Source organism: Salvelinus sp. IW2-2015, linkage group LG36 (genome assembly GCF_002910315.2).
Source record: "Salvelinus sp. IW2-2015 linkage group LG36, ASM291031v2, whole genome shotgun sequence".
Lineage (NCBI taxonomy): Eukaryota > Metazoa > Chordata > Actinopteri > Salmoniformes > Salmonidae > Salvelinus > Salvelinus sp. IW2-2015.
Genome location: NC_036875.1, coordinates 6541894 through 6566451, shown reverse-complemented (window position 1 = coordinate 6566451; position 24558 = coordinate 6541894). Strand labels below are relative to the sequence as shown.

The 24558-nt window shown below is 42.4% G+C and overlaps 1 protein-coding gene across 1 annotated transcript in view; it reads left to right on the top strand.

Annotated features, from left to right (window-relative positions):
• The first annotated feature begins 12646 nt into the window (after positions 1-12646).
• Positions 12647-24558, top strand: part of LOC111959629 (MYC binding protein 2) — a 236902-nt gene continuing 224990 nt past the window's right edge. The window contains 2 exon segments of the mRNA XM_023981339.2: positions 12647-13286; positions 16172-16247. Of these exon segments, the coding sequence (XP_023837107.1) occupies positions 13021-13286; positions 16172-16247 (342 nt within the window). The 5' untranslated portion in view covers positions 12647-13020.

Below are 24558 nucleotides of genomic sequence, written 5' to 3'. Positions count from 1 at the left end.
TCGTTGTTGGTAATCAAGCCCACTACTGTTGTGTCGTCTGCAAACTTGATGATTGTATGATGATGGTGGCGTGCATGGCCACGCAGTCGTAGGTGAACAGGGAGTACAGGAGGGGGCTGAGCACGCAATTCTGAGCACGCCCCTTGTGGGGCCSCAGTGTTGAGGGTCAGCGAAGTGGAGATGTTGCTTCCTACCTTCATCACCTGGGGGCGGCCCGTCAGAATGTCCAGGACCCAATTGCACAGGGTGGGGTTGAGACCCAGGGCCTCCAGCTTGATGATGAGCTTGGAGGGTACTATGGTGTTGAATGCTGTTACCGTTCGATTGAACGTTAGAATGGGCAAAACAAGTGACCTAAGCAACTTTGAGCATGGTCACTGGTGTAATGCTGTTTCTCTGGACCCCCGCAAGGTCAGAGTAATTTTTTTGAATATACAACTGTTCTGTATAGGCTACCTGAACCTGCATGACATGAGCCGTCCTCACGCTCTCTCCCAGCTTGGATGGAAATTTGTACGCAAACCAGTCTATTAATGCCAAATAATACTGTCAGCCCACCCTCAAAAAACTAGCTTGTAAAAGATTGTTCCATTATGCAGTGTGCTATATATAACTATATACCATATTTATCTGCTATTTATAAACTTTTATAAAAATGACACATCAAATAACCTAACAAAGAGGAAAGAAGTCGGCTTGAAGATAAATTCAGCCACTATTTATTGTTGAACTCAGCAGGCTAATAGCCTACACAAATGGACTACAATATTCAAGGTAAATGTTATTAAATCCAACTTGAGAGACTCCCCTGGTGTCCTGAAGTCCTTTTTTGTGTGCAAATGTTTTCACCACTGTCTGTACTACATCCAGGTTGCGGACCCGACTATTTTCTATACTGAGTATAGCCAACCCAAACTGTCTTTCCTGAGACATTGTGCATAATATGTCCATTGCGCTGCACACAATTTAAACTTAGTCTTGAATGATGCATGCTGTGATATACCAGAGATAAGGGACTGTAAACGCCTGTTCACCAGCACAAACAAAATCGCAAACAGATTATTTTGTTCAAGCCCTCAAGAACTGTTTCTGCTGAAGATGATAATCTGTTTGCATCTGCCAATTTATTGACTGTCCATGCGCATTAATCGATGACAGGCGCACGGGCCCCCAGAACTCATGGGCCCCCCACCTTGCGGGGGTGTCCGGTACACCAGTGAGCCTGGTACGCTCATCGATGCCAGTCGTGCCGGTTCCAGTATCTCAGAAACAGCCGGCCTCCTGGGCTTTTCACACACGACAGTGTCTAGGGTTAACAGAGAATTGTGCGACAAACAAAAAACATCCAGTCCTGTGGGCGTAAACAGCTCATACATGAGAGGTTGAAGGAGAATGGCAAGAATCATGCAAGCCAACAGGCTAGCCACAAACAGGCAAATAAAGGTGCAGTACAACAGTGGTGTGGAGAACGACATCTCAAAACACACAACTCGTCGGTCCTTGTCACGGATGGGCTATTGCAATAGACGACCACACCGGGTTCCACTCCTATCAGCTAAAAGCAAGAAGAAGCGGCTCCAGTGGACATTGAGGAGTGGAAAAACATTGCCTGGTCCGACGAATCTAGGTTTCTGTTGCGTCATGCTAATGGCATAGAGTTTTAGACTGTTTTATCTGCTACCGCACAGCAAGCGGTACCGGAGCGCCAAGTCTAGGACCAAAAGGCTCCTCAACAGCTTCTACCCCCAAGACATTAGACAATTCATAAAATTTGCCACCGGACAATTTACATTGACACCCCCCCTCTTGTACACTGCTGCTACTCGCTGTTTGTTTGTTACCTATGTACAGTCACTTCGCCCCCACCTACATGTACAGATTACCTCAACTAGCCTGTACCCCTGCACACTGACTCGGTACCCTGTATATAGCCTCGTTATTGTTATTCTTATTGTGTTACTTTTTATTATTACTTTTTATTTTAGCCTACTTGGTAAATGTTTACTTCTTCTTGAACTGCAATGTTGTTTAAGGGCTTGTAAGTAAGCATTTCACGGTAAAGTCTACACTTGTACACTTTACCGTTGTAGTCGGCGCATGTGTCAAATAAAGTTGGATTTGATTTTGATTTGAGTCAGGATTTGGCGTAAGCAGCATGGGTCCATGGCCCCATCCTGCCTGGTGTCAATGGTACAGACTGGTGGCAGTTGTGTAATGGTGTGGGGAATGTTTACCTGCCCCGGAAAAGTCAGGCGGTTCTGAAGGCAAGGGGAATCCGACCCGGTACTAGATGGGTGTACCTGATAAACTGACCATTGAGTGTATGTTTCAGGATAAAATAGCCGACGAACATTAATAAAGTAAAAAACATTGAATCAATAATGACGTCTTCCAACTATTGACATTTTTCACAACTGCCACCACAACAAAATGTAAGGAGCCCAATTTGGAATTGTGTGCTTCTAAAACCCACTCAAATCACTATACAAGCCACAAAAAGCCATACAAATTCTTTCGCAACAAAGAAAAGGTGGGTAATGCGCGTTCCGCACTCCTGCTAGACTCGTCACGTGGTAGCCATCAAAGCTCAATTGGTTATTATGATCCGGATCTGATTCTCCTCTCTCATTACGATTCTGAAGAGAGTAGGTGTAAGCATGGGATCGGACCAAGACGCAGAAGGGAAAGTGTCCATGTTTTATAGACAAAATAAACCTGAACACTAACGAAACAAAATAACAAAGGAATCAAACCGAAAGCACATGTTCCCGGAGATAGGGTGGAAGTCACGATAGCGACTCGTATCACGAGAGTGATACTTTATACCTATTACATCCCCGTCTCTCCATACTGGACAAATGCAATAACAAAGCAAACCGCAACACCTATATACAGCTTACGATTTAATATGTCTCTTCACAAAGGGAATAGATTGACAGCTGCCTGATTGAGCAAACCATATCAGTCAAATTCACAGAAATAACCAAACCAGACACAACCATAGTGAAGCCACCCAACTACGTCCTGACACCACTGAACACAAACAATTAACAATCCAATAAACTAGGGTCAGAACGTGACATTGGTAACGTGTTCCCTTCTCAAAATTTTGACGCATGCACGTCCTAGCATTGCTTTAACATCTTGGTCATGTTCCCCTGCTCAAGATGGCTCCGAGGTGGATACGAATGCTAGACATCTTAAAAATGCCTGCATAGAGGAGACTTTTATGACGTAAGAATAACCATTTTACAGCAATACGTGGTGCCCAAGACTGCCAGTCGAAGCAGCGAAGTTGCACGCAATCCATTGGTCACATTTTCACTTGGCTCAGAATTGGAAGCACAACGCAAATGGTTGCAGTGCCAGCGTCATCCTAGCCGACTGATGCCGTCAAGCACCAGATTGCTATACCACATATGATGTGGTTATGAGGCTGATACGTAAAATACCTATCCAGGCGTTGTAAGATCTAGCATGCGTCAGCAATGCCTGGGCAGAGGAATGCGCCCATATTTATATAGTCTTGTCACGCCCTGGCCTGCGTTATCTTTGTTTTCTGTAATATTTTGGTTAGGTCAGGGTGTGACAGGGGGGATGTTTGTGTGTATTTGTCTTGTATTGGGTGGTTGTACGGTATAGGGGGTTTTGGTAGAGTGTATGGGTTTGTGTTGAGTGTAGGTGTCTAGGTAAGTCTATGGTTGCCTGAATGGTTCTCAATCAGAGACAGCTGTCATGCATTGTCTCTGATTGGGAGCCATATTTAAGGCAGCCATAGGCATTGGGCTGTTGTGGGTAATTGTCTATGTCTATGTTGCATGTGTGCACGTAGTTTGTTTAGCTTCACGTTTTGTTCGTTTGTAAGTGTTTTGTTAGTCTTCATTAAAGAAGATGTATTTCTCTCACGCTGCGCCTTGGTCCACTCTTCCTCATTACGACGATCGTGACAAGTCTCATATAACAGACTGATTGCACACACTCAAGAGACTTCCGGATGGTTGTACATGGTTAATACTGGCAGAGTAAAATAATTAAAACCCCAAAAATATCAAGTATATTCCATTCTGTAACCCTCATATTACAGCAACAGTATTCACTAAGTTGATGAGTTATATTTAGGATAATGTTTTACTTTGTGAATTTATTTTTCAGATAGAATTTTTTTTATATTTTATATATTTTACATTAAAAGTTTCCCAAAAATATGTTTGTTTTTTACATTTAGAAAATGACCAGTGGTATTCCCTCCCTTTGCAACCTTAACTTTAATATTACGATGCTGAATTAATACTGGGATGGAACAAAACCTGCACATGCACCTCAGGAGCAGAATGGAAGCAAACTGAATTATGGTCACTCACCACTTGTGGTGGCATGACTGACATCGCAATAAAGCAGCCAATCCAACCATAGAGGACACAACCCAATGAAAAGCCCATAGCGTCCTGGGGAGTGTTACATGGTACATTGCCCTGATCATCTCATGCCCAATCCAGCTCATCATTATCGTGCACTCTTGAATCTGAGGATCCCCGTTCCGTACTGTCTTAAGACCATCCCTAGAAGCAGAGCTGAGGCTAAAAGTGGGGGTTACATTGGAGAACCGTCGGAATGTTTGACTTCCTCAGAAGACAATCTCTCTCTGTTTCCCTCTTTCGCTCTCTTGTCAACATTTTTCATTTTTAATTTCCAATTTTAGAGTGGGCTTTATCTGAGCATGGGACAAACGACGCCGGGCGCGCACCACGTCCCCGCACGAAACCATATGCTCGTAGTTTCTTTCTCTGCAACCCTTCTACCGATGGACCACTGGAGAGAAATTCTGTCTCCACTGAGCACTCAGCGCTCTATGTGGCGGTCAAGGTACTATTTTGTAGAGCTTGAGTACACATCGTTGTCTTTTATCTATCAGCAAGAATAAATATGGTATTAATACTACAACATACCCCGTCTTTTCTGCTCCTGATACAGTGTCTGTAGGCTGAGCATGGTTAGAACAGTAAGACGTCTTTCCGGGACAATCCGCAAGGGAAATTACTGAGGATAGTGGCGGATAAACAAATATTCCCCAGGACAAAAAGCTATTGTTCCATTGTGGCTTGTTGTGACCAGATGCAGGGAGTGCGGCCGGTTGTATGGGTGCGCCTACATCTAGGTCGGCCGTGGAGACTGCTAGTTACACCTGCATCATGGGTAAGCTTTGTAATTCCTCTATTCAATCCTAATTGTACGGCACACTGCATGCTTGATCATGTTTTTTGGTCGTCAACACCTGCCACACAATTAATGTTATCATACAGTTGAGAGAACAGTTCAATGTGTTCTTAACATCTGCCTAGTAAATAAAGGTTACCAAAATAAAAGTAACCATGATAAACATAGACACACAAATCACACGCGGACTACTTGAGCAAGATACGATGCAATGATGACCGTGTGAAACGACACTCAAACACAGCAATCTGCTCGCTGACGCTCGTAATACGTTGCTAAAAGCTATGTGTATTGTGACCAAGAGAATTTGATTGACACGGGTAGTTGAATCATAGCCTGGTTTGTTAGGGATGCTGTCCTAGGATTGCCTATGAAAATGTCAAATTCCTTCCCTCTCGTCCTCATGGCCACCAGACTAATTGCCACGCAGCATACCACCCTGCAATACCACTGCTGGCTTACGGCGTTTCTGAAGCTAAGCAGGGTTGGCTCCCTGGTCAGGTCCCTTTTGGATGGGAGACCAGGTGGCTGGGCTTGGAAGTCGCTGTTGGAGGGCCAGTAGGAGGTGCACTCTTGTTCTGCTGGTCTAAACAAAGTCCAATGCCCAGGTGCAGTGGAGTTGGCGGACACTGCTCGGGTTCGGGGTATGCCGTCTTTCGGATGGGACTATCAAACGGTGTCCTGACTCCTCTGGAGGTCGATTAAAGATTCCCATCGTAACTTATCGTAGAGTAGGGGTGTTAACCCCCGGTGTCTGGCCTACAATTCCCAATCTGGGCCCTCAACCATCACCGGGTCACCTCATAATCCCCAGTTTACAAATTGGACTCATTCTTCCCCTTCCTCTCCCTGTAACCATATTCCCCAGGTTGTTGCTGCAAAGGGAAACGTGTTCTCAGTTAACTTTACCTGGTAAAATAACTGGTAAAAAATAGAAATAAATAAGCTACAATGTGCTCGTAGCCCAAGCTCTGCATTTTGACCAACAGCCAGTTGAAGTGCTGTGTGTGAGTACATGCGCTATGTTGTAAAATCAAGCTGCACACATTCCACAGCATTGCAGTGACAAATAAAATGAATGAATTATGTTTTCTCATATACAGTAGTATGACATACAGTATTGTGCTTTGATATCAAGGTCAACTTCATGTTAACTTACAAAACTTCAAAAAATATGTCCCACAAAAGATTGTGTGTGTTGTGAGTGAAGTTTTGTGTCTGGCCACGTGTTGAGTATGTACATTTGCTGTATTATTGTGTGAGACGTGTTTTGTTTGTCGTGATCCTTATTACTGTTGAAATAACAGATAGAGATGCTTTCTTTAATTGTTTCTCCCGTCTGAGATTATAACAATCTCAGGGCCTTTAATAAGTCAGAGGAAGTATTTTTCTATTGATACCCGTTGCCATGTTAGCTGACTGTATCCTTTAAAATTAAGGGAATAGGCCCCCGCCCCCCCAAAAATACGCCATGAAATGGATTTGAAAAGACAGGACTATAACCCACCTATGATTCATATACATCGGAAAGAAACGGAAGTCGACCTGACGAAAAAAAAAAAAAAGGCAAGCATTTGCATTGAAACAGTTATAAAGATCTATTCGCTTCTGCCGGTAAACAATCGTCACTCATTACACTCGTTATTACAGTTAGTACAGTATCCAGACAAAAGTCTGCTACGGATTCATGTTTGACTGACTATCAGATTAGCAGTGATGGCTTAGCACATCGTGCAATGAGTCTTCCACCCTCTCTAAGTAGTGTACACCAGCCGGTCTAACCATCGTTGAACCAGTGTTGGTAAGAACGTTCATTTTGGTTTACAAATGTTTGTTGTCGGGAGATCAAAATCCTTGTTCACCATATGGGGATGTTTATGGGTATGAGTTTACTTTGAGGAACGATGGTACGCGACCATATAGGGCCTGCCATGGAATGACAGTAAATAGTAAATAGCTACCAACAGATAAGAGGTAATCTAACCTTGATCTCCGAACTTAAGTCACTGGAGCAAAGGAGAAAAAAAACTGTGCATCACGTAAACCCGCAGTATATGGTTTGGATTGGCCTAATACATATCAGGGGTGTTCGAAGGTAAGACCCAGATGCAGTAACAATGTCGAAGTAACAACAGTTAATAATCCAACACTATAAAATGAGACCTAAATAACTGTTCTTTGCTCGCTTCGGGGCAAGCCAACACTGAAGCATGCATGACGAGCACCGGCTGTTCCGACGACTGTGTGAGTCACGCTCTCCGTTAACCGATGTGGAGTAAGACCTTAAAACAGGTCAACATTCACAATGCCGCAGGCCAGACAGATTACCAGGATGTGTACTACACGGCACTACAGGAGGGTAGTGGTCGGCGCCAGTAGCATCACTGGGGCCAAGGCCTCCTGCCATCCAGGACTCATATACCAGGCCGGTGTTCAGAGGAAGCCCCAAAAATTTACAAAGATTCCAAGCCACCCCAATCATAGACTGTGTTCTTTCTCCCTGCTATTTGCACGGCAAGCGGTCCGGAGCGCCAAGTCAAGTCTAGGCCAAAAGCTTTAAGAGCTTCTACCGCCCAGAGCATAAGGACTCCTGAACTGCGTATTCAAATGGCTATTTGCATTGGCCCGCCACACCGCCATGTTTTACGCTTGGTGCTACTCTCCTGTTTAATTATCTATGCATAGTCACGTATAACTCATCACCTAAATGTACATATTACCTCAATCCTCGAACTTTTTTATTTTATTTATTTCCACCTTATTAACCAGTACGGGCAAGTTGAGACACAGTTTCTCATTAACATCTGCCGGAACCTGGCCAAGTTCAGTAAAGCAACGACGCCAGTTTCGACACATACAACAACCACGATTACACATGGAGTAAAACGCAAACACTACAGACAATCACATACATACAGTAGAAAAATAAGTATATACTATGTGAGCATAATGAGGGGCCATGGTGGACGAGGTAAATACAATAGTAGCAAGTAGATAAACACTGGAATAGTAGATTTTGCAGTGGAAGAATGTGCAAAGTAGAAATAGAAATTATACATGGGGTGCAAAGGAGCTAAATTAAATAAATACAATACAGTAGGAGGAAGAGGTAGTTGTTGGGCAAAATTATAGATGGGCTTATGTACAGTGCAGTAATCTAGCTCTGACAGCTGGTGCTTAAGAAGCTAGTGAGGGACGGATAAGTGTTGTCCAGTTTCAGAGCATTTTCTGTAGTTCGTTACAGTATTGGCAGCAGAGAACTTGAAGGAGAGGCGGGCAAGGAGGAATTGGCTTGGGGTGACCAGAGAGAATATTACCTGCTGGAGCGCGTGCATCAGGTGGGTGCTGCTATGGTGACCAGCGAGCTGAAAAAGGGGGACTTTCCTATGTAACAGTATAACTTTACGTCCGTCCCCTCGCACATACCCGTGCGCGAACCAGGGACCCTCTGCACACATCAACAACAGTCACCCACGACGCATCGCATGTTACCCATCGCTCCACAAAAGTCGCGGCCCTTGCAGGAGCAAGGGGAACCACTACTTCAAGAGTCTCCAAAGCGAGTGACGTAACCGATTGAAACGCTATTAGCGCGTACCACCGCTAACTAGCTAGCCATTTCACATCCGTTACACTCACCCCCCTTTCAACCTCCTCCTTTTCCGCAGCAACCAGTGATCCGGATCACGGCACCAATGTAACAGTATAACTTTACGTGCCGTCCCCTAGCCCATACCCGGGCGCGAACCAGGGACCCTCTGCACACATCAACAACAGTCACCCACGAAGCATCGTTACCCATCGCTCCACAAAAGCCACGGCCCTTGCAGAGCAAGGGGAACCACTACTTCAAGGTCTCAAAGCGAGTGACGTAACCGACTGGACGCTATTAGCGCGTACCACCGCTAACTAGCTAGCCATTTCACATCCGTTACACTTAGCAGGGTCTTGTAGATGACCTGGAGCCAGTGGGTTTGGCGACGAGTATGATGCGAGGGCCAGCCAACGAGAGCGTACAGGTCGCAGTGGTGGGTAGTATATGGGGCTTTTGTGACAAAACGGATGGCACTGTGAAAGACTGCATCAAAATTTGTTGAGTAGGGTGTTGGAGGCTATTTTGTAAATGACATCGCCGAAGTCGAGGATCGGTAGGATGGTCAGTTTTACGAGGGTATGTTTGGCAGCATGAGTGAAGGATGCTTTGTTGCGAAATAGGAAGCCAATTCTAGATTTAACTTTGGATTGGAGATGTTTGATGTGAGTCTGGAAGGAGAGTTTACAGTCTAACCAGACACCTAGGTATTTGTAGTTGTCCACATATTCTAAGTCAGAACCGTCCAGAGTAGTGATGCTGGACGGGCGGGCAGGTGCAGGCAGCGATCGGTTGAAGAGCATGCATTTAGTTTTACTTGTATTTAAGAGCAGTTGGAGGTCACGGAAAGAGAGTTGTATGGCATTGAAGCTAGTCTGGAGGGTTGTAAACACAGTGTCCAAAGACTAACCGGTGACCCTGCACATTGACTATGTACCGGTAACCCCTGTATATAGCCTCGCTACTGTTATTTTATTGTTGCTCCTTAATAACTATTTATATWAAAAAAAAAATGTTTTACTTCAGTAAATACTTTCTTAACACATTTTTTCTTAAAACGGCACTGTTGGATAAGGGCTTGTAAGTAAGCATTTGTAACGATTGTTGTTGGAAGGATGGTCGGACCAAAATGCAGCGTGGGGTAGGTTAATCATTATTATTTATGATAACCGGCACAAAACAACAAAGAGTAACAAACGAAACGTACAGCTTTGTAGGGCTAAAAGGCAACAATACAAAATCAAGATCCCACACACAACAGGTGGCAAAAGGCTGCCTAAATATAATCCCCAATCAGAGACAACGATAGACAGCTGCCTCTGATTGGGAACCATACCAGGCCAACATAGAAAAGAAAAAAACTAGACTACCCACCCTAGTCACACCCTGACCTAACCAAAATAGAGAAATAAAAGGTTCTCTAAGGTCAGGGCGTGACAGCATTTCACTGTKGTWTTTGGCAAATGTGACAAATAAGATTGTTTTATTTTATATGCCCCCTTTATTTATCCTACGGTTCTGACTTGGTGTACAGGGAGAACACTGTAAGAACGACCCATGTTCTGAATTCAGTTTGTGGGCACCGTTTGTCACCGTTATAGTGCAATTAATGTGTTGTTTAGTGTTGTGTTGTGTAGTGGCTTTGCTGGCATGCATCCCCCAAAAGTGTTTGTTTGCCCGACCAAGATTTACATGCTAAAATCGCCACTGGTTGTGTCACACAGCCTGCTCCTGGCTTTTCACTATTCCCCCTCCATAGCCTCAAATGCAATACACCGTAATAGACTGTACATGGGATACATATTGGCTTGTAGATAGAGAACTTTTCTACCTGTCTCATCTAAGGTGGGGTGGAAAATACTCAGTAGGGTCTCTACTAACCAAATATATAAACCAATATATAAAGTTCTCTCTACATCCCATGATGCATCCCATGTACAGTCTATTACAGTGTATTGTATTGTGGGCTATGGAGGGGGTGGAGAAGGAAGTGCTGCTGGATATGTACGACACAGTCCCCCTCCAAAACTACACATTTGGTTAGTAAAGACCATAATGAGTATTTTCCACCCCACTTAACTGAGACAGGTAGAACAGTGTTCTCTCTACAGCCCAACATGCGCAACATACTAGTGTCATATTATACTTTTTTCCCTCATAAATTACCTATTGTCTTTTCTTTTCTTGTTGGTACAATAAAAGTGGTCATTGATTAAAATGCAATGTCTTCGGAATGAGTTATCCACATTGCAGTTTTGCAATGCGGGCTTTTATTATGAAGGTTTCATCATTACCATACGACCTGACGTCATCATTTGTGCTGCTAGCATAATACTAGTAACGAGCAGCGAGCAATACTGTATACCAAACAAAGTGCACTTCAACATTTTACATGAGATATATCCATGTAATTCTATGATATCCAAATTTGTGGCTATTGATGATATCTGCGTTTTCTGTGAAACAGAAGGTGAGAATCTGTTTCACTTGTTCTTTGAATGTAAATTTGTGTCAGAATTTTGGAAAAACCTTGCGAAATACTTTATTTACCATTATGAACACTGCCTATGTTTTTTACATAAAATATATAGTATGTTACTATTGCAATGATAATAAGACCACTGAAATGATTGTACATTTTTTAAATTCTTGTTGCCAAATCTTTCAAACAAAAATTCCAAAATTCTATACCAAAATTACACATTTTTCTGATTGAATTCAACTATCTCATTAAAACATTAACCCTAGTGAATAACAACAAGAATAACATATTCCTGAATCATTATAATAAGATTTTTTCAGAGTGAATACAATTGCACTAAAATTGTTTATTTTTTGTATTTTATTGATATTTTTTGTATGTTTGAGTATTTTCTTGTTAATACCTGTGTTTTGTTTTGTTAGACATGTTTGATGTAGCAATGTAAGTTGATTTTTATATTATGAATAATACTATTAAAAAAAAGGTAAAAAAAAAAAGGTTATTATCGGCCTTGGCAAACTGACCATCCTCTTGCCCTCAATCTGCCATACAGGTTTGAGAGAAGTCTTGATTTTATACCGACAATTTTCCATATATTGAATTATTTTTGAGATTGAGATATATTGAACACATTTTTTTTAAAGCAACATGTAAAGTGTTTCATGAGCTGTAATAAAAGATCCCAGACATTTTCAAAAAAATAAAAAAAATAAACTGGTAACGAGCAGCAGGGAAGGATGATGAAGCGTCATATTATGTGTTATAAAAGTGATGAATATGTGACATGTTGCGAACCATGAAGCCACGTCTTCCGAATGCCCCACAAGGGTGAAAGAGAATGAGGTGGCCAAAGTCAGGGTTGTACAGAGCATTTCATATGCAGCAGTTGTGAAATGGGTTGAGGGTTTGAATGGTGCACAAGAAGAGTCCATGGTAGTGGATAGGCCTACACTGCAGGGGTTGCCTTTCACCAGCAGGATCCTGACATTTTAAAGGTTAGGAAGGTGGACTTTGTGGAATTTATAGCTATGGTAATTAATGGCACTGCCAATGTGGAGAGAAGGTCCAGGAAGATATAAATCATAGTAATTGCGGCGGAGGAGTTCCTGGGGCTGAAAGATTTCTCAGCGAAGGAGTTACATGCAATATTGGCACAAGCCGTACCACCCTCTCAGGTCCTAGAGCCTGAGAAAGGAGATATGGAGAACTAAAATAATGTACTATTTTTATTAGGGTAGATTAAGTTAGTTTCACTATTATGTATGGATTTATTTATTTTGGTTTCAAATCGTCCAGTTGGTGGCGGCAATACACCTTTTTGTGTCTAGTCCACCATAAAACACACAGAAGAAGAAGGATGATGATGATGAAGAAGCTAAGATGGCAGCACATTTGAAAGTGCTGCCTATTCGGAGTAAAGAAACACTACACAATGAAGACACACTTTTAAAAAAGATTATTGCTTTAATTCCAAAGACAAAATGGCTTGAGATTCGGAATTCAGGGAAACAAGTGCCGATTCCACGGTCTGGAATTGGAAGCCTATTTCGCAGTTGCACCGCGTTGACTCCGTTTGTGCCGTTTTAGGAGATACACTGGATGTGGCTGCATTTCAGGATGGACAAATGACGAGGTGTAGGATTTTCGATTGACAGTTGTGATATAACGGCAAGCTATCTAGGTAGCTGTTATATTTTTTGATGCAATATATGCATTGTTCTCCAAAACGATTATGTGTGCTGCTGCGGCAGTCGGTGATGGAGGGATTGTGCCATCCCCATTACCTTCGATGCGGCTCGGCATCAGCGTAATTTCTGGAGTTGGGGACGATTTCTCCTCTTTTGGGTCGGGAATGGGTTCGTGTCAAACACCAGGAACCCAGTCGGATTGCCGAAGTCGATACCAACTTCTACTCTCTGGGCGAGCTTTAGCGGAAAGATACAGGATGATTTATTCCACGGCTATCAATGACAAGGAGCAAGGGATAAACCAAGGAAGGTAGGTTGAAATTGTGAAAATTCTAAATTGCAGGCTTGTCTGAGCTAGTTGGCAGCCTTCGTAGCTAACTTGCTACGTTAATTAGCCCAACTACCTGCATGGTTTTCACATCACCAATGTTTGAATGCAGGCTCACACAGCTAGTTAGCCAAGCTAACTTCCCTAGCTAGTTTGCTAGTAAGATGCTTAACTTAGCGGTTCAGCAACTAGTTGGCCACATGATCGTCTTTAGTGTCCAGTCGTGATAATACTTTTACTGTGGGGTAACGTTATGGGTAGGTTAGTTTGCAGAAACCCGTCAATAGTGCTACCTAGTTATATCGGTAACTTGGCTAGTTAACGTCAGCTAATGAGTCCCTAGCTAACCTCTAGCTAGTGCGTTAGTTAGCACAGTTAGCTACATTTCCTCCCTAGCTTCGTTGTGTTGGTTGTTAGTGGTATTTTTTTTACGCGGTGTAACGTTACAAGGTTGGTAACTAAGGTCAGAGTTACTCTTCGTATGGGGTTGTTTTTGGGTTAATATATGTAGGTAGCTAGTCTGTAAATTCGGAAAGATAAACAAATAAGACGTCAGTAGCTGCTTAATTTTTGACTAGCCAGCTTAGCTAGATATGTTTATGTGGATCGAACAGTGTTTATCTTGGATATATTCCCAGATAAGTCCCTTTTTTTTTTTACCATATATATATATACACAGTTGAAGTCAGAAGTTTACATACACTTAGGTTGCAGTCATTAAAACTCGTATTTCCACCCCCTGCAAATTTCTTTTTAACAAACTATAGTTTTGGCAAGTCGGTTAGGACATCTACTTTGTGCATGACAAAGTAATTTTCCCAGCAATTGTTTACAGACAGATTATTTCACTTATAATACACTGTATCACAATTCCAGTAGGTCAGAAGTTTACATACACTAAGTTGACTGTGCCTTTAAACAGCTTGGAAAATATGTCATGGCTTTAGAAGCTTCTGATAGGCCAATTGACATMATTTGAGTCAATTGGAGGTGTACCTGTGGATGTATTTCAAGGCCTACCTTCAAACTCAGTGCCTCTTTGCTTGACATCATGGGAAAATCAAAAGAAATAAGACCTCCACAAGTCTGGCTCATCCTTGGGAGCAATTTCCAAACGCCTGAAGGTACCACATTAATCTGTACAAGCAATAGTACACAAGTATAAACACCATGGGACCACGCAGCCATCATACTGCTCAGGAAGGAGACGCGTTCTGTCTCCTAGAGATGAACGTACTTTGGTGCGAAAAGTGCAAATCAATCCCAGAACAACAGCAAAGGACCTTGTGAAGATGCTGGAGGAAACAGGTACAAAAGTATCTATATCCACAGTAAAACGAGTCCTATATCGACATAACCTGAAAGGCCGCTCAGCAAGRAAGAWGCCACTGCYCCAAAACAGCCAGAAAAAAGCCAGACTRYGGTTTGCAACTGCACATGGGGACAAAGRTCGTACTTTTTGGAGAAATGTCCTCTGGTCTGATGAAACAAAAATTGAACTGTTTGGTCGTAATGACCATCGTTATGTTTGGAGGAAAAAGGGGGATGCTTGCAAGCTGAAGAACACCGTCCTAACCGTGAAGCACGGGGGTAGCAGCATCATGTTGTGGGGGTGCTTTGCTGCAGGAGTGACTGGTGCACTTCAAAAAATACATGGCATCATGAGGAAGAAAAAATTGTGGATGTATTGAAGCAACATCTCAAGACATCAGTCAGGAACTTAAAGCTTGTTCTCAAATGGGTCTTCCAAATGGACAATGACCCAAGCATACTTCCAAAGTTGTGACAAAATGGCTTAAGGACAACAAAGTCAAGGTATTGGAGTTGCTCAGCATATGTGGGAACTCCTTCAAGACTGTTGGAAAAGCATTCCTCATGAAGCCAAGAGTGTGCAAAGTTGTCATCAGGGCAAAGGGGGGCTACTTTGAAGAATCTCAAACATATTTTGATTTATGTTTTTTTGGTTACTACATGATTCCATATGTGTTATATCATTGTTTTGATGTCTTCACTATTATTCTACAATGTAGAAAATAGTACAAATAAATAAAAAAACCTTGAATGAGTAGGTGTCAACTTTTGATTGTATATCTGAATTCAAATCCAGCGAGAATCATGTCACTCATCTAGCTTGTTATTGCTAGTGTAACAGTGTTGCTTCCGTCCCTCTCCTCGCTCCTACCTTGGCTCGAACTAGTACTTGTAGGGCCCACAATGCAATTCTTCAGAAAAAGGGGCGTGGCTTCACAATCGTGCACAATTTGTCAAGTGCGCCGAATACAACAGGTTACCTTACAGTGAATTGCTTACTTACACGCGCTATAAACAATATTGCAAAAAAGGTATTAGGTAAACAATAGGTAGGTAAAGAAATAAAACAGTAAAAAGACAGGCTATATACAGTAGCGAGGCAATAAAAGTAGCGAGGCTACTTACATACACCGGCTAGTCAGGCTGATTTGAGGTAGTATGTAGATATGGTTAAAGTGACTATGCATATATGAGAAACCGAGAGTAGCAGTAGCGTAAAAAAAGAGGGGGTGGTGGGTGGGACACAATGCAGATAAGTCGGTTAGCCAACATGCGGGAGCACTGGTTGGTTGGCCCAATTTGAGGTAGTATGTACATGGATGTATAGTTTAAGTGACTATGCATATATGATAAACAGAGAGTAGCAGCAGTGTAAAGAGGGGTTGGGGGTGGTTGGGGTTAGCCTTCAAAATAAAGCTATGGCATTGTACTATTTGTATTCTTTCTGTCCCTTTTTTTTTGGTCAATGTGTTAGAATATTAACTTAACATAGTTGTGATAGGCTATAGACCCAGCTGTTACTGGATTTGCTCATGTTTTTTTACAATGTGTTTCAGGGGAAAGAAAGCTTCAAGCAAGAAGAAGCTGAAACGGCGGCAAAAGTTGAAGTCTAAAGTCAAAACAGGAACAAAGGTAAGATACATTTTCTTGGTACAAGAGGGACCTGACCTCGAGTCACTCAATTTTCTCCGAATAATATAATGGATTCATTGCAAATTTGTTGCTTCAGTTATTTTTGGTCTAAGATGGGCTACTACGAGCATTTCACCTGTTGTATTCGGTGCATGTCATATAGTTCAAGTAACACACACATTTCAACATCAACTGTTCAGAGGAGACTGTGTGAATCAGGCCTTCATGGTCGAATTGCTGCAAAGAAACCAATACGATTTGCTTGGGCCAAGAAACACGAGCAATGGACATTAGATCGGTGGAAATCTGTCCTTTGGTCTGATGAGTCCAAATTTGAGATTTCTGGCTATTTGACCAAGGAGATTTATCGAGTGCTGCATCAGATGACCTGGCCTCCACAATCACCCGACCTCAACCCAATTGAGATGGTTTGGGATGAGTTGTACCGCAGAGTGATGGAAAAGCAGCCAACAAGTGCTCAGTGTATGTGCGAACTCCTTCAAGACTGTAGGAAAAGCATTCTTCATGAAACTGGTTGAGAGAATGCCAAGAGTGTGCCAAGTTTCATCAAGGCAAAGGGTCGCTACTTTGTTGAATCTCAAATATAAACATATTTTGATTTAACACAATTTTTTGGTTACTAAATGATTCCAGCTGTGTTATTTAATAGTTTTGAGGTCTTCACTATTATTCTACAGTGTAGAAAATAGTAAAAATAAAGAAAAACCCTTGACACACCTCATTCAAAACTTTTGACTAGTATTGGTATGCTCTCTGAATTTATTTAGGCTTTCCGTACTGCAATATTACGGTGTGTGTCTTCAGTCCCCGCTGTTTCGTAAGGTGTTATTTTTTWAAATCTGTTTTCTGTATTTGAATCTGTTTGATATTATGGTGTATTGTGTGTGTGTGTGTAGGCCAGTGAAACACAATCTCAACTTAATCCATTTTAAATTCCGGCTGTAACACAACAAAATGTGGAAACGGTAAAAGGGTGTGAATACTTTCTGTCGGCACCTTAACTGAGGAAGGATCAACAACACTGTAGTTACTCCACAATACTCACATAAATTACAGAGTGAAAAGAAGTTAGAATACAAATATTCTAAAACATGCATCCATTTTCCAGGCACTAAAGTAATACTACAAAAAATGTGGCAAAGAAATATGCTTTTTGTACGGAATACAAATTATGTTTGTGGCACAGGCAAAATCCTAGAAGGGAAACTTAGTTCAATTTGCTTTCCAACAGACACTGGGAAACAAATGCATCTTTCATCAGGACAATTAACCTAAAACACAAATATACAGTCGTGGCCAAAAGTTTTGAATGACACAAATATACATTTTCACAGTCTGCTGCCTCAGTTTGTATGATGGCAATTTGCATATACTCCAGAATGTTATGAAGAGTGATCAGATGAATTGCAATTAATTACAAAGTCCCTCTTTGCTATGCAAATGAACTGAATCCACAAAAAACATTTCCACTGCATTTCAGCCCTGCCACAAAAGGACCAATTGACATGTCAGTGATTCTCTCGTTAACACAGGTGTTGACAAGGCTGGAGATCACTCTGTCATGCTGATTGCGTTCAAATAACAGACTGGAAGCTTCAAAAGGAGGGTGGTGCTTGAAATCTTTGTTCTTCCTCTGTCAACCATGGTTACCTGGAAGGAAACACGTGCCGTCATCATTGCTTTGCACAAAAAGGGCTTCACAGGCAAGGATATTGCTGCCAGTAAGATTGCACCTAAATCAACCATTTATCAGATCAAGAACTTCGAGAGCGGTTCAATTGTTGTGAAGAAGACTTCAGGGCGCCGAAGAAAGTCCAGCAAGCGCCAGGACCATCTCCTAAAGTTGATTCAGCTGCGGGATCGGGGCACCACCAGTACAGAGCTTGCTCAGGAATGGCAACAGACAGGTGTGAGTGCATCTGCACGCACAGTGAGGCAAAGACTTTTGGAGGATGGCCTCGTGTCAAGAAGGGCAGCAAATAAGCCACTTCTCTCCAGGAAAAGCATCAAGGACAGACTGATATTCTGCAAAAGGTACAGGGATTGGACTGCTGAGGATTGGGGTAAAGTCATTTTCTCTGAATCCCCTCTCCGATTGTTTGGGGCATCCGGGGAAAAAGCTTGTCCGGAGAAGACAAGGTGAGCGCTACCATCAGTCCTGTGTCATGCCAACAGTAAAGCATCCTGAGACCATTCATGTGTGGGGTTGCTTCTCAGCCAAGGGAGTGGACTCACTCACAATTTTGCCTAATAACACAGCCATGAATAAGGAATGGTACCAACACATCCTCCGAGAGCAACTTCTCCCAACCATCCAGGAACAGTTTGCTGACGAACAATGCCTCTTCCAGCATGGAGCACCTTGCCATAAGGAAAAGTGATAACTAAGTGGCTCGGGGAACAAAACATCGATATTTTGGGTCCAAAGCCAGGAACTCCCCAGACCTTAATCCCATTGAGAACTTGTGGTCAATCCTCAAGAGGAGGGTGGACAAACAAAAACCCACAAATTCTGACAAACTCCAAGCATTGATTATGCATGAATGGGCTGCCATCAGTCAGGATGTGGCTCAGAAGTTAATTGACAGCATGCCAGGGCGGATTGCAGAGGTCTTGATAAAGGGTTAACAATGCTTGTAATTATACTTCAGTATTCCATAGTAACATCTGACAAAAATATCTAAAGACACTGAAGCAGCAATCTTTGTGGAAAATAATATTTGTGTCATTCTCAACACTGGAATTCCTTACCAAAACGACATTGAATCTTCCTGAGTAGCCTAGTTAGTTACACTTATTTTGGCTTGAAATCTATTGCAAGACTTAAATGTCTGTCTTAAATGCAATGTTCAACAACCAACTTATCAGAGCTTGAATAATAAAAAAATAAAATAATGGGCAAATATTGTACAATCCAGGTGTGACAGCTCTTAGAGACTTATCCAGAAAGACTCACAGCTGTAATGGCTGCCAAAGGAGATTCTAGCATGTATTGACTCAGGGGGTTAAATTTATATAATCAATTTATTTTAGTGTTTTTTCCACTTTCTTCCACYGAGTTTGGTGCAGATCGTTAAAATCAGAATGTGGAAAAAGTCAAGGGGTGTGAATACTTTCTGAAGGCACATTAAAAGCATTTATGTGAAGCTTTGTGATTGACAAGGAGAAGTTTGATGTCGGACAACAATAGAATKTTCGTGATTTAATGCGTGCCAGGCCGCCTCAGCATTACGGCTACATTTCTACTATGTCGTAGGCAGAACTTTACTGACTATGTCGTATACTTTGATACTGGCAACACCTTTCAGATATAAAGAAATGGCGAAAAAAGTGATGTAATGGTTTGATGAGAATTGCAGCTCGCGTGCTATTCTTCCAAACTGTCTACTGTGAGGTTTCCGGTACTAGAGGTGTGCAGGCAGAAAGTAGCTTCGCCGAAGCCACTAAGTGAAGCTAATGGGAACACACAAAAATAGAATATCTGGTGACTGAGGCACACTGGTTACAAGTCTAGTTAATCTGAATGGGCCCTAAGACAAAAGTAGAGCTGTAGGTTAGGCCTACACAGCAGACAGGCTRTGTACCAAATGGCACCCTTTTCCCTTCCCCACATAGTGCACTAGTTCTGACTAGGGCCATTTGGGACGTAGCTATAGGCTACATGTCCCATTTTTCTCTAAGATACAGTACTACACTGGTAGTGGGGCAAACCCTGTATTTGCAGCAGTAATAACATCACCCTGCTGACACGTGAGTAGGGGTAGGCTATAGCCTAGTCTTCCCTGGTGCTTTTGGTGCACACCTGCCTGCATTGTTACCATTGTTACCATTGTTACCATTGTTACCATTGTTACCATTGCCAAGTGGGCAAAAAATCTTCCGCCGACAGATTCTCCTGACTACAGCTCGAATCCTCTTAAGTGAATTAAGCATCTCTATAGCTCTAGGATCAGTGAGAGTGAGTTCCCAACACGCTCCTCTCTCAAAATCAAATTTGATTAGAAAATAGAGAGATAATAGTTTTACTTTTCGGTCTCCACTCCTTTTCCTCTTCTTTTAGTGCTCATTTCCCAAACAAAGCCCTTTTCTCTCTGTTTTGTAGCCTTATTGGCATATTATAACTAGAGGTCGACCGATTATGATTTTTCAATACCGATACCGATTATTGGAGGACAAAAAATGCCGATACCGATTAATCGGCCGATTTTATAAAAAAAAAAATATATATATTTATCATACACACACACACACATTTTTGTAATGACAATTGCTACAATATTGAATGAACAATGAACACTTTTATTTTAACTTAATATAATACATAAATACACACACACATACAGCTCTGAAGTGACAATGATACTGAAGAGTCTGCTTAGGAGACAAATACTCTCAATTGTTTGAATAAAAATAGAGTTTAAGTTACCTGTGATGAATGTTGAAAACAAAAACCTTAATTTCTATATGCAGGAAATCCTATTTTAATAATGGGCATGGTAAGAATTGACAACCAAAGTGCGAGTCATAATTCCCATGACACCTAGCAAAATCTGAAAAGCGGTTCCTTCATTTATTGCATAGGATATTTTTTAGATTCACTTAAAATAAGGTTTGTGTTTCGTGTAGGCTTACATCACCGTGCCAATTTTATAACTGTGTAGATATCCATAGGACAAGGTAACTCTGATCAATATTGGCTAAATATAAGCGAAGATAAAAACATTTGTAGAGTGGATTTATGAAAATATGTTAACAAACGTTACCTTATCCTAGTGAGATTTACATGGGTATCAAAACGTCGAGGCGGTTTAAGCCTGCACGAAACACAGACCTTATTTGAAGTAGATCAAGACATTCTCTATGGAAGACATGAACGGTAAAATAACGAAGGAACCCCTTTCAAATTCAGCCGCAAGTTATTACAGGAATTATAACGCGTCGACTATTTCTCTCTAAACCATATACCTTTGACTAATCCGAAAACTATCACCTCAAACAAAACGTTTATTCCGTTCCGTATTTCATCTAACGGGTGGCATCCATGAGTCTAAATATTCCTGTTACATTGCACAACCTTCAATGTTGTCTTAAGTACGTAAAATTCTGGCAAATTAGTTTGCAAAGAGCCAGGCGGCCCAAACAGTTGCATATACCCTGACTCTGCRTGCAATGAACGCAAGAGAAATGACACAATTTCACCTGGTTAATATTGCCTGCTAACCTGGATTTCTATTAGCTAAATATGCAGGTTTAAAAATATATACTTGTGTATTAATTTTAAGAAAGGCATTGATGTTTATGGTTAAGTACACATTGGAGCAATGACAGTCATTTTATTGATTGTTTTTTATAAGATAAGTTCAATGCTAGCTAGCAACTTACCTTAGCTTACTGCATTCGCCAACAGGCAGGCTCCTCGTGGAGTGCAATGTAATCAGGTGTTAGAGCATTGGACTAGTTAACTGTAAGGTTGCAAGATTGGATCCCCCGAGCTGACAAGGTTAAAAATCAACAGAATGTTCCTAGGCCGTCATTGAAAATATGAATGTGTTCTTAACTGACTTGCCTAGTTAAATAAAGATTAAATGTGTTAAAAAAACAAACAAAAAAAATAAAAATCGGTGCCCAAAAATACCGATTTCTGATTGTTATGAAAACTTGAAATCGGCCCCGATTTAATCGGTCGACCTATAATTATAACCTTATTTCTGTGGTAAATAGTGCTAAGCTCTTTACACAGGCACAGCGTGTCCCTTGCTGAATGCCTTAGCTGTGCTGCCGGGAGTGTTACCCGCCCCGAGGAAAGAAGTGGAAGGGGAGAGTAGATAACTCTCTCCCTGGTGTTGTACAGTGAGAAATGAAGGACCGCTCCTTCCTAAATGTATGACATCACCGTCCGTCAGTTGCTTCGATGCCAGAAACATGACAACGCAGCAAGGCAAGGGGAAAACAATCAATAGCATGAAACATTCTCCATCCGGAGGTTGGAGGACTGCGTAGTAACCCTATACCAGGCCTGGGCAATTATTTTCCATGGATGGCCATATTAGAAGATATTTTTTCCATCGTGAGCCAGAATCATATTACAGGATTATACATCATGTGTATGACTGTTGACAGCTATATCTACTGTAAATCACATCCAGATATGCTACTTAACTTTTTAAATGCACAGAACTAAACCACATCCATGTTCTCCTTTTTGGTAGGTATTTATTAAACATGCAATGAACTACACGGAGGGAAAAGTACACTGCATTCAGCACCACGGACAGAATTCTAGTTAACGGATATGCGCAAACACAGAGAGCTCAACATTACATTTAATGCCTAGCTGTTGCGCCGGGAGTGTTACCCGCCCGAGGAAAGAAGTGGAAGGGAGAGTAGATAACTCTCTCCCTGGTGTTGTACAGTGAGAAATGAAGGACGCTCCTTCCTAAATGTATGACATCACCGTCCGTCAGTTGCTTCGATGCCAGAACATGACAACGCAGCAAGGCAAGGGGAAAACAATCAATAGCATGAACATTCTCCATCCGGAGGTTGGAGGACTGCGTAGTAACCCTATACCAGGCCTGGGCAATTATTTTCCATGGATGGCCATATTAGAAGATATTTTTTCCATCGTGAGCCAGAATCATATTACAGGTTATACATCATGTGTATGACTGTTGAGCTAATCTACTGTAAATCACATCCAATATGCTACTTAACTTTTTAAATGCACAGAACTATTTATTAAACATGCCATGAACTACACGGAGGGAAAAGTACACTGCATTCAGCACCACGGACAGAATTCTAGTTAACGGATATGCGCAAACACAGAGAGCTCAACATACATTTAAACTATTCTGTGTGAGGAGTGAAGTCTCTGATGGGCAGTATAGTTGCTCACGTCGCTATGCGCTGAGAGGTGAGATTCAGTAAGAGAGGATCTGTGCCCTGACTTGTATATTTCATCACTGAAATGTGTGTTCACGTATACACTGCTCAAAAAAATAAAGGAACACTAAAAACACATCTTAGATCTGAATGAAATATTCTTATTAATACTTTTTTCTTTACATAGTTGAATGTGCTGACAACAAAATCACACACAATTATCAATGGAAATCAAATTTATCAACCCATGGAGGTCTGGATTTGGAGTCACACTCAAAATTAAAGTGGAAAACCACACTACAGGCTGATCCGACTTTGATGTAATGTCCTTAAAACAAGTCAAAATGAGGCTCAGTAGTGTGTGTGGCCTCCACGTGCCTGTATGACCTCCCTACAACGCCTGGGCATGCTCCTGATGAGGTGGCGGATGGTCTCCTGAGGGATCTCCTCCTAGACCTGGACTAAAGCATCCACCAACTCCTGACAGTCTGTGGTGCAACGTGCGTTGGTGGATGGAGCGAGACATGATGCCCAGATGTGCTCAATTGGATTCAGTCTGGGAACGGGCGGGCAGTCCATAGCATCAATGCCTTCCTCTTGCAGGAACTGCTGATACTCCAGCCACATGAGGTCTAGCATTGTCTTGCATTAGGAACCCAGGGCCAACCGCACCAGCTATGGTCTCACAAGGGGTCTGAGGATCTCATCTCGGTACCTAATGGCAGTCAGGCTACCTCTGGCGAGCACATGGAGGGCTGTGCGGCCCCCCAAAGAAATGCCACCCCACACCATGACTGACCACCGCCAAACCGGTCATGCTGGAGGATGTTGCAGGCAGCAGAACGTTCTCCACGGCATCTCCAGACTCTGTCACGTCTGTCACATGTGCTCAGTGTGAACCTGCTTTCATCTGTGAAGAGCACAGGGCGCCAGTGGCGAATTTGCCAATCTTGGTGTTCTCTGGCAAATGCCAAACGACCTGCACGGTGTTGGGCTGTAAGCCACACCCACCTGTGGACGTCGGGCCCTCATACCACCCTCATGAGGTCTGTTTTGACCGTTTGAGCAGACACATGCACATTTGTGGCCTGCTGGAGGTAATTTTGCAGGGCTCGTGCAGTGCTCCTTGCACAAAGGCGGAGGTAGCGGTCCTGCTGCTGGGTGTTGCCCTCCTACTGCCTCCTCCACGTCTCCTGATGTACTGGCCTGTCTCCTGGTAGCGCCTCCATGCTCTGGACACTACGCTGACAGACACAGCAACCTTCTTGCCACAGCTCGCATTGATGTGCCATCCTGGATGGCTGCACTACCTGAGCCACTTGTGTGGGTTGTAGACTCCGTCTCATGCTACCACTAGAGTGAAAGCACTGCCAGCATTCAAAGTGACCAAAACATCAGCCAGAAG